Consider the following 23,012-nt stretch of genomic DNA (forward strand, 5'->3'; position numbering starts at 1 on the left):
GATGTAGGCTAGATGGGAGTGCATGCATGTGTGTACGCGATGCACTCCGTAACGGAATGTCACCTTGAGCCAAGTGTGCAAAAAAAAAAAACAAAAACCCTCAAGCGTGCTCGCTGGAGACAGATCCGCCCGAATGACTCCGGGATCCTGCCATTTATCGATGGATGCGCCCAGTTTGACGTGCGGATAAGCTCGTCTGGAGATCCAGCGGCTATTTCGTTATTCAAATATTTATTGGGTTTTTTTAAGGGTGGGGGGGGAGGGGGGGAATAGATAGAGCGCTATATGTGATTAACGTCCTCCCGTGAAAGCGTTTTATTTGATGAAAGGTATCTGGGGGGGTTAGAAAAGCGGCGGGTTTTTATTAATAATGTGGGCTGAACCCGACTGAGGATCAGCACCACAGGGAGTGGACAGCTCCCCTCCTTCTTTCTCTCGGCAACCATTCATGAATGATGGCCCACTTGTATCACATAACGCCGAGTCAGACGAGCACTAAAAGCCAAACTTGAAGACAACTGTCCGGATATAATTCGATGACGAGTCACTTAAGAGATCCCTCACCCCCCCACAATTAGGCGCTTCGGCTGCCCCCCTTCCCTCTCTCCCCCCCCCCACTCCCTCTCTCCCTCCGTTTCTTTTTCTCATTAAGGCTTAGCGGCATCAAAGTTGCATCAAGTATTATCTTCGTGGCGTGTATTTATTTTGCAGGAAGCGGAGCTTGTTGCATAAGTCGCAGTGTAATGACTCAGCGCTGCACCTGTCCTGCAGAGCTTCCTCTGATGGGCTGAAACCTCACTCCGTTTTCTCCTCCATCCCCATCTCTCCAGACCCTTACATCACCACTTATTTACGCGATTTGCCTGATAAAATAAACTAAACTCACTCTGGCAACACTTGATTACCAGGTTATTTTTCACCCTATTAGTTTTGCTACTTTGTTCTAAAATGATGTTTAATTGTGGCAAAATGTATCAAATCACATGGCTCTGTTGACATCAGGCATTGGCATTAGTTTATGCCTTTGTTATGACTCCAGAGATGCACCAATCGATTGTCTAATAATTGAAACGGGACAGTTTTCACTAAATTAACTCTGATTGTTCACTGGCAGGTCAAGTCCAGACAATCACTCCATTAAACGCATCAAAATGGCAGACGGAACAGGATTCAGTCTTTAAACACATACAGGTGTGCTTTGATGGACATTTTCTAACTCAGTGAAAATCAGCTGAAGGTGTGAGTCGTGCCTTTGTTGCTTAAAACGGTGATAAACCTGCAATTTCTTCCTTTTCTGTTGGAATCAAAAGGACTATCTATCAAATGAGCCGAAGCCCTTCTTTTTTCTCTTTATTTGTGTTATAGACTTTAGGGAAATGCAACTGGTCGAAATTGTAACCAGCAGGTCAGACCTCAGACAGAAAAACACTTAGAAATCCTTATTGACCAAGGAAAGAACAATTAAATCTCTACAAACATAAAAATAAAATAAAACCTTGTGCAAGTTTCTGGCAGCAGAGATGATGAACAATGACAATGCAAAAAGAAAACTATCAAGGTTAGGTGAAGCAGAATAAACTTTCTTTAAAATCATTGGTAATATCAGATTTTAATACACTTAAAGACTGATAAAAAAAATGACCATTTAAAGTTATTTCATTACTTAACTACTAAGCATAATAAAATGCAGAGATCAAGCATGGCTTTGTGACCAATACAGGCACATTGACTGCAACACGATGCGTATTCCTTCTGTCAGAAGCAGGATTGACCTCCTGAGAATTATTAGCTACAGTAGCTCATCTGCAAAAGTCAGTCTTTGCTTTCCAAGTGCATCAGTGAGCCTGTCACTGGTTCACCCCTCTTCCTTACTTTGACCAAAGTTAGTTCCTATTGATAGCAGCAGATTGGGAACACTGTGCAGGAGCTGCAGTTTTGTGGGCGTTCTCACTGACCCAGCTGTGAAGCTGTCACAGTTTGGTCATTATGGATGGAACCTGCTCAAAATTATCATACACTTTTCAACATCTTTGATGTTACATATTACATATTCCACTTTTCAACATCTTTGATGTTGAAAAGATGAATTATTTCATCCTACCACTAACAAGTGCAACGACAAGTGGAAAATCATTGGTATTTGATCCATTTTTTTAAAGTGGTCATAATGTAATGCTTGGTGAGAGTGCCTACTGAGTTAACTTCACTGATCATAAATATTTGCATTTCCAGACAGGGAATGATGAAACATTTGCACTTTGCTCCCGGTTTTCCATCCTGAGTTTAAAGCGCTCGCTCAGCTTTCCTTTTCTTGCCTGGTCTGACTCTGTGTTTGTCTCGCTCTTCTCCCCCCTCACTGCGGCACGCCCGGACTCAGGTTCTACTGGGATTTTACAATGTTGCTGTTCATGGTGGGCAACCTGATCATCATCCCCGTGGGCATCACTTTTTTCAAGGACGAAACCACGACGCCCTGGATCATCTTCAACGTGGTCTCCGACACCTTCTTCCTCATGGACCTGGTGCTCAACTTTCGCACTGGAATCATCATCGAGGACAACTCAGACATCATTTTGGACCCTGACACCATCAAGAAGAAGTACCTAAAAACTTGGTTTATTGTAGACTTTATCTCCTCCATCCCGGTGGATTACATATTCCTCATAGTGGAGAAAGGGATCGACTCGGAGGTGTACAAGACGGCTCGGGCCCTGAGGATCGTCCGCTTTACCAAGATCCTGAGTCTTCTGAGGCTGCTGAGGCTCTCCAGATTGATACGCTACATTCACCAGTGGGAAGAGGTAAGGACACGTTTGTAGAGTTGCACTTATTGATTATAACGCCGACAGACATGGAGGACAGCGTGTCCCTTCTAGTTTAGGATAAGAGGTCTCTGATTCGTCTCCAATATGCTGGTTCTGGCTCACGACCAAGTGGACAATCTGCCTCTCAATCTGCTCCATGTAGCCCGCGCTCCTTCACCTGAAGGCGGCTTTATCGACGCTGTCACTTGCCAACCTGAGAAAAGCAAACAAATGCAAGAATAAAAGGAATTTGGAGCACTGATAAAAAACAAACAAACACAGGGTCCATTGCACATCTGCCTCGGTGACCTTGCAGTCCTGCCCCGTGGCAACAGGCAGTCTAATAAGCAGCCTATTATCAGGGCAAACATAGTTAATCAATTAAGGCACCACAGGTGGAGCAGCAGAGGTGGAGGATAATGATAATATTCAGCACTGCAGGGGCCATTGGCTGTGATTAGATGTGTCACAAATTAATTACATACTGCACCGCCGCTCAAATGACCGGGCAATTTATAGACCCAAATATGAAAAACTACGTTATGGTAACATATGTAAATAAAAAAAAAATAAACAAATGCTGTAAGGGAACGAGTGTGACGTACACAGGGCTACTCTAGCTAGCAATTGTTTAGCAGAACAAATTCCTTGTTGGAGTTTTCCGTTGAAGATAAACATCTCAAGCAACACAACTAAAAATACGACTCATCTATACACTTATAAATTATTTTCTTTCAAAAATCTTTTTTAAAGAATCGTCACAACTAGATCAAATGATAATAAAACAAGAACAACACATCTAGCCGTATGTAGATTTCTGAAAAATGCTTAGCAATGAAAACTGTTTGGAAGATTTTACAGACTATGATTTAAAAATTGCAGTTAGAAGAATTTCTTCCTCTAGAAATACACAACATGGACAAAAGCGTTTTCTACAAAAATAGTTTAGACATGATTTCAGGGAGCTGGTGGTCTATTACAAAACTCTCATTGTGTATTTGTAATGGACCCTCACCTCCAAGAATCTTGAATGTTCAACTATAAAGAGACTCCACAGATTTATATTGATATTATTTATATTAATAGGCCATAAACATGGGTTATTGGGTGGTTGGATGGTTGCTTTGAGACCAGACATTCAGATCAAATATGAAAAATAACATTAAATTTAAAATTAATATTTCAAATGTCAATTTCTTTTGCATCATAATGCAGTTATGGATTATCTTTATATATAAAAAAACACATTTAAAACACTTTTACAACTTATGTAAGAATCTAATATTCCAAAAATATTTATTTTTTGTAGTCATTCATTAACTTCAGTCTAAATTCTGAACTTACTATTATTATTACTTCACTTTTTTAGAGACAAAAAAAGGAAATTATTACTGTTGTCCTACTGTTTAGAGATAAATCTGATTTATTAAATTAAGTTTAGTTCATTAGTAGTTGAATCACAGATTTTATCCACCTCATAGACAACTGAGTCATCAGCGTACAGACGAGGGCCAGGATCACGACACACACCTTGAGGATTAAAGTACAAACTAAAGAAGGAGGCGGCTTCAAACTATTACTTGTGAGATTCCTGTTTAATATAGATAAGCATTAATAAGTACAACACACTGTTAAGAATCGCTTAGGGAGACTTCTCTCACAGATTATATTTAGAGTTTTGAGATGAGGATATTCAGATTTCTGTAATATTTCCATTAGCAAACAAATATTTGATAGTTTCTAGTAGAAATCATGAGGCAAATTCTGATGAGTGGCAATGATTAAAATCAGACTTTATAAAATATAAATGGTAATGTGTTCCACTGGTAATTGCTCTTAAACAACATTTTCCAGCACTGTCAGCAGGTCTGGTGAATGCAAACCAATTAAAAATATCAATTTAATTCATTTCAATACAATTCAGTTTTTTTAAAGAAGCAAATGTCATTTCAAGGCACAAGTTATTTCAATTTAGTCACAGATGCATTCTAATTGATCCTACTCATCAAACAGTGCTTACAGCTCAGATCTGTGGCGTATTCCTCCGGTTTTCAGATGAGATTTTAAAAAGGCATTCTTCCATGAAGGAGATGTTTGACTGGTGGGTGACTGTATTTCCTCACGAATTCAGAATCTCAGCTTTAAATACTGCAACAACACAAAGTAGTGCGACTCCTAAAATTGTCAACACAGCTGGTTTATTTTCTTTCTTGGCCTTACATTAAGGAAATTGTCTTCACCAGGAAGCTCCACAGGTCTTTCAACAGAAGACATGAAAAACCATTAAATTTGAGGTTGCACTGCGAGTTACGGGCAGCATGGTGTTCCTCCTTGGAGAACGTCCTTCTTTGAAGGAGAGCCTCAGTCTGGGACGCAAGCGGTCAGGTGGAGTCATGAGATCACTCCGCTCTTCGTCTGTGGCACCGTCGGCAGGCCGGCGTTGGCATTTTGCAGCAGTGAACGGCACAGTGGGGCTCGGCTGCTCACTTGACCTTTGGATAATTGGATTTCTGAAGATATGATGTGATAGCACGCACACCGATACACACAGAGCCTTGCATGACGGGAACCGATACGAGGCACGCGTGGAAAATGAGGGAAGATTAGACGTCGAGTGAGTTGCTCAGATGGTGCAGGAGGCGGCCAGTTCATGTTTCTGGTTTTTGAGCTCATCTTCTCTGAGCAACAACGGAGGATTTGGGCAATTGGGCTTGAAGCAGTTTTTAGTCTTTCAAGCATTTTAGAGCTGTCCGTGGCGCTGAGCGTCTTCAGCAAGTAAGGCAACACAGCTGCGCGCGCCACAGTGTCACCTCGCGCGTCCTGATGAAACGCGACCACGCTCTCCGTTTTTTCAGCTCCTGACTGATAGGAGCCGACAGTGAAAACCTCATAAAGGTTAAAGCTGCATTTAGAAAGATCAGCGCATGTGATTCATGTCCAGTTTCGTTCTCCTTCACTCCTATCACCAAGTATCACTTCTCTGTGCGCCACTGAGTAAGAAGTGACCCACTTCCTTCGGAGTCGACTCCGTCAGACCGTCACACGTGTTTTCCTGCGAACGGGGGCTGTCAGCGTCACACGTTTACACCTCTCGCTAAATTATTTTTTGCATCCAGGCGAACGGAGCGGCGTCACGGCGAGGTTTCTTCGGGTCATCTGGGGATGATTAGATGATTGACCTAACGGGGCTTCTCAGAGGCTGAGGGTGATTGATGCTTGAGGCGAACCCAGACTATCAGTTCCTCAGGATCACGATGGTCCCTGTCCATCACTCTGTGGATGAGTGCAGGCCCATGTGCTGACATATCTGCCTCTGCTGTTAGTTGGATCGCTGTGCTGGCAGGCTTGCGTGAGTGCAACATGGCTGCGACTGGAGCCTGTGCGTGATGGAGACTCTGACTGATGTAACGTGCCTCTGTGTGAAAGGTGTCTTGCCCGCTCCTGCTGCGTTTGAGTTGCGACTGATGATCCGTCACTTCCTCTGATCATTAATCAAACCTGACGTGACCCAGGATAGCTGAATGTGATGCCAGTTTGTTAAGACGGCTCTCGGTTTTATTTACTCTGACTTTTTTTCCTTACACTTCAACTATGCTTTCACTCCTATTCGCGTTTTATGGTCACACTCCAGATCTTCCATATGACCTACGACCTGGCCAGCGCGGTGATGCGGATCATCAACCTGATCGGCATGATGCTGCTGTTGTGCCACTGGGACGGCTGCCTGCAGTTCCTGGTCCCCATGCTGCAGGACTTCCCTTCAGACTGCTGGGTCTCCCTTAACAAGATGGAGGTATGTGTGTGTGCGCGCGCGCGCGAGAGAGAGAATCAGGTCTGTGCCAAAAGTGTCAAAGTTATTTTGCTGACAATAAGTGGAATAACTCATTTAAACTGCGAGAGGAGAAAACTGAGTTTTTTTGTGATGAACCAACAAAAAGCAGTTTGTCATTGTGCAGTGATGGAAATTAGATGGTCTTTAAAACCTTTTACAGGAAAAATTTAGAAGAAGTGGCTTGTTCTTACTTTAATGTGTGAGTCGCCCCAAATAAAACCTTCATAACAAAAACCAATGACCTTTAGACGTCAATATATAATCACATAGTTTACATTTATGCAACTTGTCATTTGAGAGAGTGAGAGAGACATTATGTACATATTTAAGCCTACATGTACTTCTGAACCTGCACAGATGATAGAAAACTCACAATATATTCAGATTTAGTTGAAGTTCTTTGTTCTATGTACACATCCTGGAGAAATATGGGTTCAAACGCATCAATAAAAGCCCAGGATTAATATGACATTCATGTCAATGGTAGTAAAAAGTTAAAGCTAGAGCCCGGTCAATTTAAAAATCTGCTTTATGGACCTCCATATAATAAAGACTGATATTCAGTTTCTTCAATTTGAGACAAAAAGGTCAGAACTGGGTGTACAAACTCAGATTACAGGTGAAACCGTGTCTGCTTGAAACTGGAAGTGGAAGTACTCTACATTTTTCAGTGCAAATTTCTTATACTGAGAGCGTTACGATGCACGCAGTAGGATCCCTGAAGCACATTTAACCTGGTGTCACTGCCTGAAAATTCAGGATATTAATTATTAAAAATGAATAGCATAATCAACACCGTTAAAAGGGACAGAAATCTCTGCCATATGCACCTGCTTAGCGTTACATTGCTTGGTAGCATACATTATCATATGCTCCCACTTCTCAGACGGAGAAAATCCCTCATAACACCGTGTTTTGCGGCGCCGTTAAGCCCGTGTGACAGAGAACAGTCAAAGTTTGCCAGCGAAGAAGCACAGAAAAGGAAGCTAGAGATTTAAGCGCACCTCTTGGTCCCCCCTGCGCCTCCACTTCAGCGCCGTGGGGTGATGACAGGAAAGATAAAAGGGGGAAACAGAGGGATGTGGAATACGGCCCGGCAGCTGGGCTCTTTGTTGCCATGTCTCTCTCTTGGAGATAAAAGCCGGTTGTTTATAGGCCTGTCTGTCATGGCTGCCTTTTACTGTGCAAGGGAAGACCACACCAACCCGGACGCGAGGCGGTTGTCCAAATTGTTTTGTAAGCAGATTGAGTCCCGCTCCGAGACCACTCTGAGTCGGGCACGACTCCTCGTAAATTTCTGTGTTGAGGTTTTTCTGGCTGAGGCTCCTGGAGGAGACGTAATCTGATAGCAGATGCTGCATAACTGCTTGTAATGTATGTAATATTGATATATAGATATTATATTTTCGCTGAAATTGATTTAGTATGATGTTTTCATTCATGGGTTGTGTGATGAGTCTGTCAATCTGCACAAAAACTGCACCAGCAAAGGACTCAGGGTGAGGTCATGATTTGTAGTTTTTCTTAGATTATTTAAGAGAATTGAAACATCATTTTTGGTGAATAAGATTATAAATTGGGAGGTTACAACAAGGAGTTATTCGGTGCAAATCCCAGCTGGTGCCTTTTGCACACTTAATTTCTTCACATCCACAAACTTTGATGTAATTGTCAAGTGGAAGTAAAAGAATACATATTTGTTTTATTTTTTATTCGCAAAACATGTCTTAAACATGCGTCTCACATTTGAATTCAACCTACACCTAGTTAATACTTTCAGGAACTGCCTTTGACTGTAATTAGAGTAATAAACTCAGTTAGACTGGACAGAGAGCACATCTAAACACAAATGATCAATGCTTGCATTTCTCAAATGGAAATACATCTGGACTTTGACTGGTCCGTTCTGATACAGGTTTTGATTTAAAGCCTCCAGTTTAGCTTTGACTGCATGTTCAGGGTTGTGGTCCTTTATCATACTGTTTGAAGTGTTTTTTCCCAGCCTGTAACAGGCTTTCTTGTAGGATTGCCCCGTGTTTAGCTCCTTTCATCGTCTCATCTCATCTGCTGACAAACAACAAAAAAGCATTCCTGCAGCTCAAAGGCCTCTGCAGAACATCTGGATTTATACTGAAATTAAATAATTTACTAAGTAAGGGATTTTTGAAGGCAAGCAGATGAACCTTGGATTTTTTTTTTTGCCTGGGTATCAGTAATAAGGGATTCTAGATGAAAATGCACACCACACTGTTTATAATTTTCTTATATACAGCTTTGGAAAAAAATAAGAGAGGACTTAAAATGATCAGTTTATCCGATTTAACATTTTATAGGTACATGTTTGAGTGAAATGAATATTGTTCTTTTATTCTATGAACTACTGACATGTCTCTGAAATCCCAAGCAAAACTTTAGTATCTATTTGCAGAAAATGAGAAATGGTCAAAATAACGAAAAAGATGCAGCGCTTTCATGCCTCAAATAATGTAAAGAAAACAAGCTCATATTCATTTAGAAACAACAAAACTAATGTTTTAACTCAGGAAGAGTTCAGAGATCAATCTTTGTTGGAATAACCAGGAGGTTTTCAAAGGAGTTTCAATGGAGTGGTCTCTTAATTTTTTCCAAATTTGTATTATTTGGATGTTTTTCTTTGCACACACTTTCTCTGAACATATTTTTTCACTTCTCACGTATGAAAAATTATATAGAACCTAAGTGTAAGCAATTAGTAATTTGAAAGAGAAAATGATCAGGTGAATAGCGGCTGTGTCACGCCTTCACGCCATTTTCATTTTACTTCAATTATATATCAAATCAAAGCTTCCCCTATAATCGTTTCTCATGCTTGACTTGCACCTCTGCGTCTCTTTGCCATCGTCCTGGAAACAACCTTGTGCTGTGAGAGTTTAAAGAAGTGGATGCTGAAGTTTGCAGTGGACAGGTCACTGACTCCTTTAGCGCTCTCTTCGCTTCATAATCAGAGAGAGTCTCCAGAGAGCCATCGCTCTCAACGCCGTGGCACGGTGCAGGCTGCATAGAGCCACCAGAGACCACCCTCCTATTGAGTGCCTGACAACTTGTGACATTAGCTATTGTGCTGGTTGCCGGCCCTCCATCCAGCCCCGCTGCCCCCGGCGGCTCGGGAAGTGTCAAGCTCACATGCAGGAGCCATGGAGGACTTTTAGAACAACCTGTCCTCAAGTGACGTCCACCAACCAGTTAATGAACTCTGTCAAGCTTCTCCTGGCTCAGGCAGCAAAGGTTGTTTCCAACCTGCACCCTAAAGGCAGCCGCCGTGAAAGAGTGGCTGCCCCGGCATGCAAAGATAACCCGAATAAATACCATATGCATTTTTAAAATTCTGATTTTATTTATTAAGGAACAAAGTTTTTCAAACTATCTCGGTGTTATGTGAGAAAGTAATTACCTCTAAACCTAATAATTTGTTGTGTAACTACACAACATGAATGCTTGTGCAAAACTTCAAGCATTCATGATAACTGGCAAGAAATCTTTTACACCAGAAACTTAGACTCACTCTTCTTTATTGTTATGTATTTTCAAGGCTCCTGGTGGGATTTCATACCATAAACGGGTAACTAAGGCTGCCTTCAGCTTTTAAGAAAATGCGGTGTATATCAAAAACAACTTAAAAATTTTTTTTTACTTCACAGCATAGTTGTGTAACATGTTGAAATTGGCTCCTGTCTCTTTAAGAAGATCCTACCCTTTCTGGTACTCCTCCTTCAGCACCACATTACAGCAACGTCCCAAAATCCCAAAATCTTAAAAAATGTCTTTAAAATTGAAAACATGTCAGTAACTTTGTTCTTCTTCTGTTCTTGGATTGGTTTAAACTGGAGCCTGGTGTTGCTCTTTGAGGTTGTGAGGTACCTGTTTTTTTTTTTTTTTCAGACATGCTATATTAAAATTATTTCTTGAGGAGTTATAGTTAATTCATGATTTAGCAAGTTGAGACAATACATTCTCACATAAGATCAAAGTAGTTTGGATATATTTTACTAAAATGATCACTGGAGAATTAACTTTTGCATTTACTCAGATTTTCTTCTTATGATATGAACATTTCTTTCATAGAGTAGAAACAAGAACAGTAGGTTAATTGGTCTCTCCAAGTTGCCTGAGTGTGTGGTTGCTGGTCCTGTGTTTCTGTTGCCCAACCTGTTCAGTTTGCAATGGCAACTGGAAATAAGCAACTCACCTTCAAGCCCTGCAAAAATAAGTGAGCATAGACGATGAAAGGATATATTTGAAACATTACAGGGTGACGGCAGAAACAGAAGAAATCTATAAAATTCGAAATACATTTCCACGGCGTATCTAAAATTTTACTAGCCTTAAATATCATTACCATGATAAAGTGAGGTAGTGAGTTTTACTTCCCCACAGAGACAACACAGAAATAATTTTGACAGCAGCGCTAACTGACAGACACTGACAGGGCGTCGAGCTTCAGCTGTGTAATTACAACTCTATGTGCACCCGTCCTCCGACATCTCTTCCCCGTTATTCCCTCTGCCATCAGCAGGAGGGGCTTCAACATACAGGGTGGTCTGCAGATCAAGAAACAATCACTACGTTTGTCGGTAAATCACTTTATTTACGTGCAGCTATTATTTTGGACCAGACAGCAGCACTGCAGGTCTGCTGTGCGTCGCAGATCTGATCTAACACACTCACTGGTGTCGGTGACAACGTGTAGACAAGAGAAATGCAATTTGATGTTTGACCTAAACAAACAAATAAGAGGTAAGGGAGCCTATTTGCTTCCTGGTTGGTGGAAATAAAAAGCTCTGAGCTAGGATTTTAATTGTCGAATCTCAGCTGTTTGCTTGTAGGAAAGCTAAAAAACAAAGAACCCTGGTTTCATTTTAAAAAAATGATAATATTAGTTATTTCTCTGAAGAAGCTCCTCATGTCTAAAAGAAGCTTTGCCACGCCATGGTTTGCAGCGCAGGTCAGAAGTTAGCACAAGAGTAAGCATAAATGCCATCAGTCAGGGGCTTTTAATGATGCACTCGAACCATTCCCGGTAAGTGAGTCAGTGATTGTACCGAGCCCCACTTCGATTCACTTTAAAAACCAGAAATAGGTGCAGGAATTTGAATTTATTGTGGGTTTATTTCTAAAATTATAAATACAGGTCTTATTTGGACTTTTTTAAACAGCTTCTTCCTCAGCCGTCACGCTGCTTAACTGTCAGTGACTCTTTTTCTTGTTTTTCTTGTGCTATTTTGTGCATTGGTTCAGACATTTTTGCTTCTAAAATATTTTCCCGTGTCAACACTTTTACATCCAATGTTTTGTATTTACTGCAGTGCTTCCAATTTTGTGAAGCCACTTAAATGAGTGTGCACTGTACTGTGTTAAAAATGAATGACGACAAAGTGTATGTCCATCGCAAGTTAAACCTCACGTTCTTTTGTAGAAATCAACAAGCTCCTGGAAGGATTAACGATGGACATTTGACCGATTGCCTTATAAGAAATGATAGATTTAATTCAGTTTGGTTTGTCTCTTGTCACAAATGTGCCTTTGAACGAATGTCCAACCTTGTAGTTGTGGACAATTTGAGTTTCTTTCACCTGAGACGATTGTTTGTCTCAGGTGAGTGAGTCCAAAACCTGGACACTGTTGGGTCTCGCTGACCTTACTGAACTTTATCGAACATCTATAGACGATGTTTAAAGCTGGAAACCAGCCAGTTTAAATGATCTCTACCATTTCTGCTAAGAAGAGTGGATACATATTCAGTCTGAATTATGCAGGGACTACATCAGCTACAAGAAGTGTGCAGTCTAAGTTACGTCTGGTCAAACATTAGCGGGGGGGTTTTTCTTTCTTTCTCAGTCATTTTGTGAAGTTTATACGTAGTGTCTATGTTTGGACCTTTAAAAAAAGAAAATGCAGTGACCTTTATTGCTCTAAAACCATTCCACCCTGGGAAAAAATGATTCCAGTAAATTATTAAAAGCTCCTGACAGTCATGCCCAAGATTACTGTTTGCCAACTTCTTACTGGAACAGTGGGTCAAGTGGCTTCTGACGGCTTTCCTGTCGCTTCGTATGGATGCTGCAGGGCCCTATTTTGTTTTCAGTCTTTTTTCTGAAGTTTTGACATTTTCTCAAAACTTTGAGCACGGTGGTATTGAGGGGATTTCTTATATTAAACTATCCTATCTTTTAAAACACATCAGGACCAGATGATTTAGTAAGTGTTAAGTTTTAAAACAATGGGCATTTCTGTGGTGGCAACCTGCTGGTTCCCTTTACAGATAACATAGTCTGTCCTCTCTATCCTCTCCCGATGTGTCTGTGTTTCCCATCAATCACAGGAAAATACCTGTTTCAGAATAATCTGCTGCAGAGGATGCACAAACAGTGAACTTTCACCACAAGGATTCGGTGAAAGAACATTTCTCCGCCCACACTATAAAGATCCCACAAACAGCGAGACAGGCGAGCGAAAAAGAGTCTGGAGACAGCGCTGACTTTTCAATAAACTCTGATAAGCCTGAGTAAACTAAATTATTGGCTTATGGCCTCAGTGACTGGGAGAGAGGCTTTGTTACATGTGTAGGTATCTGTTCAGCTAATCAGCCTCCGAGCTCAGACATAATTATATGTAATTTCATCAGTTTTTTTTTTTTTTTTACATAGAAAAGAATATGAACCTTATAGTTTTATATTTTTATACCAATTGTTGCATTGTGGGCTTGCAGCAGTTTAGGATAAAGGAGATTTGTGGCAAAGAGGTGAAAATAGTGGATGATGGAGTTAGTAGAAGCAGTATCCATCCAAGTTTGATTTGAAGAGGAAACAGAGAGGGCGAGTGTACAAATAAACATATTTTCTAATTTCAGTAGCATAATTTCACACAAAAAGTTTTGGAACTATTCAAGTCGTCTTTATCGGAGCAGATGCCAAGAAGTCCACATCTCACAAAGATGCAGAAAAACTCCAGTAAAAAAAAAAGGTGAGAAAAATCAAAGTGTTTGAGATTTTTTTTGTTTGACATTCTTTTCCTTTCACGTTTAAAAACACAGTTAAAACATTAATGTGCAAAAGACTAAAGCTGCACGCTGAAGTTGGACTCATCTGATGTTATTCTGAGCCTGCAGAGAACAACAATTAATTCAATAAAGGTTTCTTAATCAGCAGATAATAGAGCAACATGCTGGAATAAAAAACAAACAAAAAAAACTTCATGTTGATTCCATCTTACGGTGGGATCTCAGGGTTTAAACCCTTCACTGGAACAAACTGAGACCAAAGATGAAAAGGTCATCAAGCTCAGAAGAAACCCTCAGAGATGTTGTATCGATGACCTTGATAAAAGTAACTAACTCCTCCTTGAATTCATGCAGATCAGAACAAAGTTTTAACACGACGAGCATCTTTTCCAGAGATGTCTATTGATTTTCGACCAGACAATGAGCGTTGTCTCCTGCAAACATTACAGACTCTGACCTGTCACGATCAGGTAACATTTGGACAATTTTAAGCAACAACCCCGTATTCAAGTTATAAGAAAAGTGAAATGAAATGGCATCAGAATGTTTCATTTCCTCACATCTTTAAAAACAAAATACATTTTCTGGTTTTTTGCACAGAGAACATTGTCGAGGCGTGAAAGCTTCCCTGCTGGGAAGCCATAGAAGAGATGACAGTGCCTTTTTTTTTCCTAATGGAAATGTGAGGAGATGTACATCTAAAAGCAAATAACAGAGGTTAAAGATTGTTGGGTCTGAGCAAAAAGGCCAACCAACCATGATTTTTGTGGAAAAAAGCTTGGATGCTTTTTCCTGCACTGAATAAAGCCATGAATAGACAATCTTTATTGGCCGACATCTTTGTGTGTTGCTTGCTTTTCTATAAGTACTGAGATTAGATTAGATTAGATTAGATTAATTCTGTTTCTGCGGTGCGACTAATTGTGAAAATGATTGACTGCAATACAAATCCTCTGCAGACATTTACTATTAAAATACAACTTTTTAAAATCTTTTATGGATGTGTAAAGCCAGACTGTCCACTTTGAAACTTTAAAGTTTCCCCGTTGCTCCAGTTTCTTTCTGATTTGTCTTACATCCATGTCCACCAACAGTCTACGCTTAGAGCGAGAGCTGATGACTGTTTACCAGGTCAATCTATGATCGTCCCTAAATGTCTAGAAGGCTAAAAGCTTTTAAATTTGTTGATTTGTGAAATTTTGCCTCCTCTGCTGTTCCTATAATGCTGCTGGACATTCTTAAACATCCAAAACAAAATCAAATCTGTTAGCATTGGCAGCATGTTGTATAAAATCCTGTTATCTGATTTGACGGGATATAGATAACGGCGAAGTTTTACAATATCAGAGTGATAATGAAGATGAGCAGCTCGTGCAGAGTCTGAGATAAATGTGCATATTAGCTGAGTCACACGTATAAAATTTAAAGGCAACACATTCCAGCGAGGTTGAAACTTGATGAAAATACTTTTTACAGACTGAAATCCACAAAACAATATTTTATTAGCAATAGATAAACTTTTAGGAGTCGAGTCCAAATCCTTCTCCTCTATACTTCTGTAATATTCAGCATGTCGAGTCCAAAAACAAACACCGATGTCGCATTCGAAGTCTGAAAAATGAAAGCATTTTTTGCGCTGCCGCATGCACCACAGTGACGCTGCAGCCCACACAAAGACGCTCTTTAGAGCTCGGCGAGATGAATGCAGAGCCCCCTCTGTTATCTGGCGGGTTCAAACAGCCTCTGTGCCGCTAATGGAGATGTTGATTACCGGCAAAGCAAAGGATAGCTCCCAAACTGAGATCCCAGAGGAGAACTGTTGAGGCTTAGGTGGATATGGAGTCTCTCCTGCTCTCAATGCTGTGCTATTTCAGAATCAAAGTGCTCACCATTCATATATTATTCAACACGGTTCACTCCGCTGTTTCTCCTACTGTCCTCAAACTCACCGTTTACTCCCCGTCCACTTGGTGGAGCTGTATGTATTGTTGGAGTTCCCAGTCTCCTTTACTGGTATACAGTGGCCACTTTATCGCTCGGTGGGCCTTCTGGCGTTGCTTTGACTCAAACCTTTATGTGGAACATCGTCCTCATTTAAAACTTGTGCCTTTTTCTTTTTTCCTTCACTGATCTCTGGGAAAAGTTGTAATTGTTAATTAATCTATTATTGGTTGACTGGGAAAAGTTAGGGAGAAAATTAATACCTGTCTCAGGAGCATCATGACTGGCACACACAGCTGGCTTTTTATTTCAGGTTTTACTAGTTCAAAATTCACTAAAATGTATATGTTGATGATAAATCCCCCCCTTTGTAATTATTTAGCCACCAATTACTGCCAGACCTCTTGAATTAAAAAAATCCCCTAAATGAAACATGTCTGACACAAACAAACAAACTTCATGGCTCCAGTGAAAATGGTCAGCCTAGGAAGCCGACTAAAATGACTTTCAAGTGCATATTGACGAGGTCAAAGGTCAGTTTCTGATCAGAAACAACATAAAGCCAAATGAAAGCTTTTTCACAGCTTTGTACTTGGTTTGGTTTTCATGTGTGCCGGTGTTTGTCACATAAACTGTTATTTTGTGAAGACAAGTGAACAAAACAACAACAACGAAGAAACCGCTAATAAATAAAATCCGATTTGCGTCGAATGGGTTCAAGCAACAGTTTCGTTGGGCGGGGGAAACAAAGCTGGAGAAGTTTTATTTGCGTTGTATTAGATGTTGCGTTCACTGCTTGTTCTCGTCGAACAACCTCGTTAACGTCTCTTTGCAAATCACAATCGGAAGTTTGTTTTCCGAGCCCTGACTCTCGGTGCGGCGCGGCCCGGTGGCCGCCGCGCGCCCGTCTCTGCCTCCAGCAGATTCCTTCTCACAAAGCTATGAAAGGGCATATTTAATGACCTCTCATTATCATCTCTCTGAGGAAATCATTTCCAAAACCGCCTCTACTTCGCTGATTAGGCCTCGAAGGATTTCGCTGATGTTGTTTCCACTTCCTCCGTCTTCCCTTCTAATGCAACACAGTCCCGCAAGTTCTCATTTGTGCGGACGCTCTTCCACGACCCGACTGTCCCCAGAGAGTTACTTAAGCTGTCCTCTCTCCGCAGTCTCTCTCTCTCCAAACATGTCATTTCGCTTTATTGAGCTGCTTGTTTGTCCTGTTTCTCTTCTCTTTCCACAGAACGACACTTGGTCAGAACTCTACTCCTTTGCAGTTTTCAAGGCAATGAGCCACATGCTGTGCATCGGCTACGGCCGGCAGGCCCCCGAGAGCCTGTCGGATATCTGGCTGACGATGCTGAGTATGATTGTGGGAGCGACCTGCTATGCTGTCTTTATTGGACATGCAACAGCTCTGATCCAGTCCCTGGACTCGTCCAGACGACAGTATCAAGAAAAGGTGAGGGAGCGACCGCGCCCCATGTCCTCAACGTTACGTCTGATGTTTCGTTTTTTTTAATTTTTTTATTTATGTATAAAAAGAAGCACTTCAAAACCTGTTTACACTTTGCCTAGCATCAAGTTATGGAGTTGATTAAATCTGATAAATACCTGAAAACCTCTCATCTTTCCACAGAATAACAGAAAAGTTGGTTTATTTTGCTTTTTGTCAAATGCACAGCAGTCGTCTGTGTTACTCAGACTTTTCATGGATTTATTGCCTTTGTCTTAGTAAGTTATTAGTTTTCGAATAAGAGAAACTCTGGAAACAGAGAGAAGTGAACACATAACCACCAGATATCTTTTTTTTTTTTTTTGCTTAATGTGCATAGAAAAATTAAGTACAATAACAATAATTTCTCAGGAAGAAAACACTGTGGCCTGGTAACGTTTGATTTTTATGCTTCAGTGTCAGGTCTTATGTTTTTGTGTAGCAGAGAGAAAATTTAGGATATTTCACAACCGAAAATGTCACTAAATTTAACGTCAATAATACAAATTGAATATGTATCTAAAACACAGTCAAATCGCTGCTTTACCGGTGTAACACCTAACTTTTCTTCCCCCAATGATAGAGAAGGAATGAAACTACAAGTTTTAATTTAACATTATTTACTTTCATTTTTTAAAATTCTCTTCTCTCTGATTGGTGATCTGAACATTTTTTTATTTTTACTTTTTTACAAATGAATGATTAGTAACACTAATACAAGCCAAACCCACCATAGCTCTTCCAGACTTTAAATTCAACAGAAAAAAAATGCAACGCCGACTAACCAGAGCAATTTGTTAGGCTGTGACCCCAGACCCACGTTTATCCCATTCTCGCTGTGAGGTAGTGTTTATCATGCACAGCTGTTTCTGTCTTTGGAAACCCAGCCATGCTGCTGGGTGCTGCAGCAGTGGCCTGTGGCGCTCGCAGCTCAGCCTCTCTGTTTCCAAGCAGAGTCTGGTTCGCTGGTGAGCAGGGGCCGCGCTGCTGGCTGTCAGCAGCCAATCAGAGGCTGCGGGTGTGTTTGGCCAGGTAGAGCCATGCTGCCAGGGGCTGAGCGTATAAAAGCTGTGCTAGTGTGAATGTGCTTGCGTGTGTGTGTGTGTGTGTGTGTGTGTGTGTGTGTGTGTGTGTGTGTGTGTGTGTGCGTGCTTGCGCCCACGCTATGATGTCCCCTTGGGCAGCAGTAGAACTGATGAGGCAGCAGACCCTCGTGTCCTGCCAATGTCATCCTGAAGGTGACGTAAGCAAGCATGGCTGCCTTCCTTTCAGTCTCTTCCTGATAACTCCCAACCCACGCCACACACCACACACCGTCTTTAGCTTTTCTACTTCATGGGATATATCATCCGCCTCCTGTCCGTGTCTCCGTCACCTCGATGTCTCCACCTGGTTTCCTGCTTTGTTGCTTTCCTCCATCGCGCTCCCTTCTCACCTCCTGATCTGAATTTCTCTCTGTTTCCTCGTCTTCTGCATTCTCTGTCCTCTCTGCCGGTGGTGTCCTTGAAAGGTGCGGAGCTGCTGCTGTACAGCTGCTACAGGGAGCGAAGCAAGGGGGAGGGGAAACCTGTGGGAGAAGGAGTCCTGGATATTTGAGGGCTGTGTCTTTTACAATTTAGTTGAGGGGTTGTTTTATATCCAGCTACTGTTGTTAGAGACAACTATGGTACAATAAATCGGTCAATAAATTAGTTTGTGGAGAGAAATTATGAAATAAACCAACTCAGGATGGTGAATAATTGTGAAGTGGACGGAAAATAAAACATTATTTTCATTTTTTTGCAATCACAAATCTGTAAAATGTAGTTAAGTTTCTGTAGCTTTGCTCGTCTGAGTCAATACTTCTGAAAACAAACTGTTGTTGCAATTGCAGTTGCATCTCTTGCGCGTCTCCACCAGCTTTGGGAAGGTTTGGCTTCTACTTTGCCCAAAATCTGCTTCTAAATTCCCTCCAGCTACTTTGACACTTTTAAGTTTTTAGTACCAATATTTGTGAGATTTTAAAGTCTGATCAGAGACACAAAGAGGATCAGCTTTGTATCATGAATTTGCATCAATTTTTAAAGGGTAAGCTGCTGAATCAGCCCTCATTTCTTCCAATTTTGCTTTTAAACCACTAAACATTTGTGTAATCTTCTGCAATGACCTTGTTAATGACTTCTTATGGTTTTTTGGCTGCTATAAGTTAATTCTCACAGATACAACCTATTAGTCATTTAACCATAAAAAGGCTCTTGAATTTCAGTTTAGCAAAGATCCAGGTTTGAACTGCATTTTCAGGCATTTCGTTAAGAACAGCCTAAAGCCATGAAGACAGTTTATCTTTATTTTCATACTGATTCTATAGAAATACAAAAGATAAAGAAACAGAACTTAATTGGTAGCACCAACATGATTATAACCACAGAGTTTTTCCCCTCATCATTCTATAAATAATTGCGAATATGGTTTTCAGATTTCATTTCAGGTCTTTGCTGTATTTTCTTCTTGTTTTTTAAGACACTACTCTCAGAAGCTGTTTATCTGTTGACACCTCTTCCTTCCCTTCGGCTTTAGAGAGCCTGAACAATATGCCGTCATGGTCAGGGATGAAGGCCGAACTGAAAATGCCAAAGAAAATCTTTCAGACAGCTTTGAAACAACTGATGAAGACCTTTTCTAAAAGGCCATGAAACTCTTGATTCTTTGGAAAAGTTCTATTTTAAAGACACAAAAGGTGATTTGAAACTTTCACATTGTGCTGCACATGCGATTAAGTCAGAGCTGGGCTCATGGAGGTGCTTTTTACGTGTATCCACATGCTTTTAAACCTTTTCTTGTATAACTTCCTCCCATCACAGCTCTGGTTTTTTTTAATTTTTTTATTTTCTCCTTCCGAGGGCAGAAAAGTGCATTTCTTAGAGCTCTGTTCCCTGACCAGTTGTCAGATTTTCTTCTTTTGGGGAGGATTAGTATTTTAGCTGAAGATGTTTGTATTACACAAAAAAAAAAAAAAAAAAAAGCAGAGAAGTGCAGGCTGTGCCACTGCGGCTGATGCTGATGCTGCCGGGTGGATTTGCCGTGCCGACAGACAGGTCTAAAAGTGACATTATAATCATTTTGAGGGTGTTAGCAAAAATAAGACTGCTGGCAGTGTGTAACAGCCCATAGTGTGAAGGTTTCAGTTTCAACCCAGAGGTTATGTCAGGCTGTATTAATAGAGAATTTAGCTACAGTTGCTCTGGTGAAGATATTATGTCTTATTTGAACGTTGCAGCGTAACAAAGTGGGGACAGCCCGAACGAGGCTGCACAATGTATTGAGCGTTTAAAATAATCATGATACTGCAGAAGTATTTTACACTGAGGTAAATATCTCATAATATCTGCAAAAGATAAATTTGTGTCTTGATAAGCAGTTTAAACATGAATGAATCTGAAACCTGGGAAGAAAGGCAAAGAAAGGTCTGTGGAAATTAATGACAAATTTTAGATCAGCAGATGAGTCTCTGGTGGATGAGATTAGACATACCGAGCGAAAAAAAAGTATTCTTCTTTCCAATAAAACACACATGCTTGCTAAAAACTCTTCCAGTTCTATAAAATGTTTACAAACAGGCTGTGGTAAGTTGGAGATAGTTATTAAGGAAGACCGAATCGCATTGTCCTCAGTGAGACAATAATTTCATTTTTCAATTCAGTTTGATTATGTGACACTTGTTGTCTCAAGGCACTTCACAATAAAAGTATTCAAAGTAAAGTAAACGCATTCCAGCTGATCGTGGTTAACAATCGAGTTTAGTTTATTATTCAAATTAGCTAAAAAAAAGCCGTCTCCAAGGAAAGCTGGCTGGCTGCATCGAGTCTCTAACTTGCAGAGCTCACTTCTCCTGAGTGAAAACGTGGCATCAGAAGGAAATTGTAGGCTTTGCAGTAAACCCTCATACCGAGCAAGCATGAGGTGACAGTGGAAAGACAAACTCTCCGTCGACAGGATGATTCCTCCAGCAGAGCCCGACTCAGTGTGAACAGACGAGCAGCCAAACTCCGAACCAGATCACAAAGAGCTCACGTCCAGTCAGCCGCAGCAAATGATCAGCCAGTGGCTCCGCAGAGAGAGACGGGGTTAAAAGAAATGATTATCTATGAGGAGAATGTTCAGGTTTTTTGGCAGCAGTGATTCAAATCCCCTCCAGGAAGGCGTCACAACTAAACCAAACAACCATGTGAAGCCTCTACAAAGAGCAAATAAATACTAATGAAAAAAATGATTAAATATCTTTCAATAATTAATTAATTGCAGTCATTTTAAAGTACTGTGTAATTAAGTATGAATAATTAATTATGACTTCAGTATTTTTCAGTTGTTGAGTCAAAATATATTATCAAAAACTCAAAATTGAAACAAACAAACATTGTATCTGTGAAGACATGAGGTACTGCTCTTCTTCTGGGATATAAGCATTTTATTTAGAAAGCTTTAAAAATGCTGTGCTATTTGATTTAATCAACACACAAATTACACAAAAGGATTAAAACTGAATGCAGTCCTAAAGGAAAGTTCCCTAAAAGTTGCATTTTCCTCTCAGCCTTGATCTGAACCTCGGATCATGTGTGTGCGCCAACCTGATTTTTCTCTTGCTCGTTTCTGTAAAGCGGTGTTAGGATTGGCTGCACCCCCGGCAGAAAAGTCCAGGGAGATCAGAGCTGATGTGAGAAAACAGATGGTAGAGTGACTTCAGACAGAAATGTCTTTTCTGGAGTCATTTCTAAGCAACCAAAAACTCAAAGATGACCAGTAAAAAAAAAAAAAAAAAAAAAACTGCACATGAAAAAAACTTTTTACAAGTGTGGCCATTTTATCTGGGTCTGGAAAGAGACTGAAGCTCACCATCAGGTCAGAGGAAACTGGTTCACATGATTGGAAACAGGAGTCCAACCTCCACAGCACTGGTTTCCTGCAAACTGGAGTGACTGGGTGCCCCAGTGGTTCAGCACCGAAACTCTGGCTGGTGACAAATCCCTTCTGAGAGACGTCCCAGCGTTTGCGCCAGCTTGATCTTTTCTTTCTCTGATGAAAACTGATTCGTGTTGTAACTCCACAGGTCCATTTGTTGCACTGATAAGCCGCTCTAAAAGGTTTAACACTGAATCAGCTCTCTGTGGATGTTAAAGATCAGGTGTTGGGAGGCCGAGCTCAGTCAGCAAAAGCAGAGGAACAGACGGAAGTCGGAGCGCTTCTGTAAGGATCTGCAGGATGTGTTTTTTTTTCTCAGCACCTTAAACAACAGCCTCTTTTTTTCCTCCTCCGTATGCTCGTCATTGATCCCTCTAGTTACCCAGAGGCAGCCTGACGTTGCAGATAGCGGCCGACGAAAACTGCCTTTTCCGTTGCATTGGATCATATTCGCGTCACTGCTAAGAGGAAGAGGAAGAAGAAGAAGAAAAAAAAAAAAGCGGCTCATGAACCGACCCTTATCAGGCGGCATCTTCTGGTCCCTTTGAATGCACGTCGGGATTTTAAGCATTTTCTAAGAAGCTCCATTTCATTTAATGAGACTTTGTGAGGCCTCACAGTGTGCTGCCGCCGCCTCTGTGCGCATCTCCGAATTAAAGGCAGAGAAGACGAGCGCTGACTTACCGCTTATCTGATCCTCCTGTCTTTCTTTCGGTGAATGTGCTTCATATTGTAATGAGCCGATTTAGCTGGGAACAAATTAAGTGAATGAATTTCGCGCCCCCAAATGACTGTTCGGGGGTAAACCTAAATTAGAATAGTAGAATTCGTGTAATGAAAGAGAGGAGAGTAAAAACAGATGGCTTAATTGGGTTAATGGGGATAATATTTGAGAGGAAGAAAATGCGCATTTCAGTAGGATTTGTCCATAAATGTTTCCTGTGAACGTCACCAAATTCCCAAATAGTA

The 23,012-nt window shown here is 40.9% G+C and overlaps 1 protein-coding gene across 2 annotated transcripts in view; it reads left to right on the forward strand.

Moving 5' to 3' along the window:
• LOC106935692 (potassium/sodium hyperpolarization-activated cyclic nucleotide-gated channel 2) overlaps window positions 1-23,012 on the forward strand; it is a 47,963-nt gene that overhangs the window by 1,777 nt on the left and 23,174 nt on the right. The window contains exons 2-4 of one of the 2 annotated variants that reach the window (XM_015016269.1): window positions 2,378-2,801; window positions 6,424-6,597; window positions 16,857-17,075. In XM_015016269.1, coding sequence (XP_014871755.1) covers window positions 2,378-2,801; window positions 6,424-6,597; window positions 16,857-17,075 — 817 coding nt within the window. The remainder of the gene's footprint in view (window positions 1-2,377; window positions 2,802-6,423; window positions 6,598-16,856; window positions 17,076-23,012) is intronic. The other variant, XM_015016271.1, reaches the window with a different exon arrangement.

This window comes from Poecilia latipinna, unplaced genomic scaffold (genome assembly GCF_001443285.1).
Source record: "Poecilia latipinna isolate Pla-1442-1.1 unplaced genomic scaffold, P_latipinna-1.0 Scaffold2003, whole genome shotgun sequence".
In the NCBI taxonomy this organism is placed as follows: Eukaryota; Metazoa; Chordata; class Actinopteri; order Cyprinodontiformes; family Poeciliidae; genus Poecilia; species Poecilia latipinna.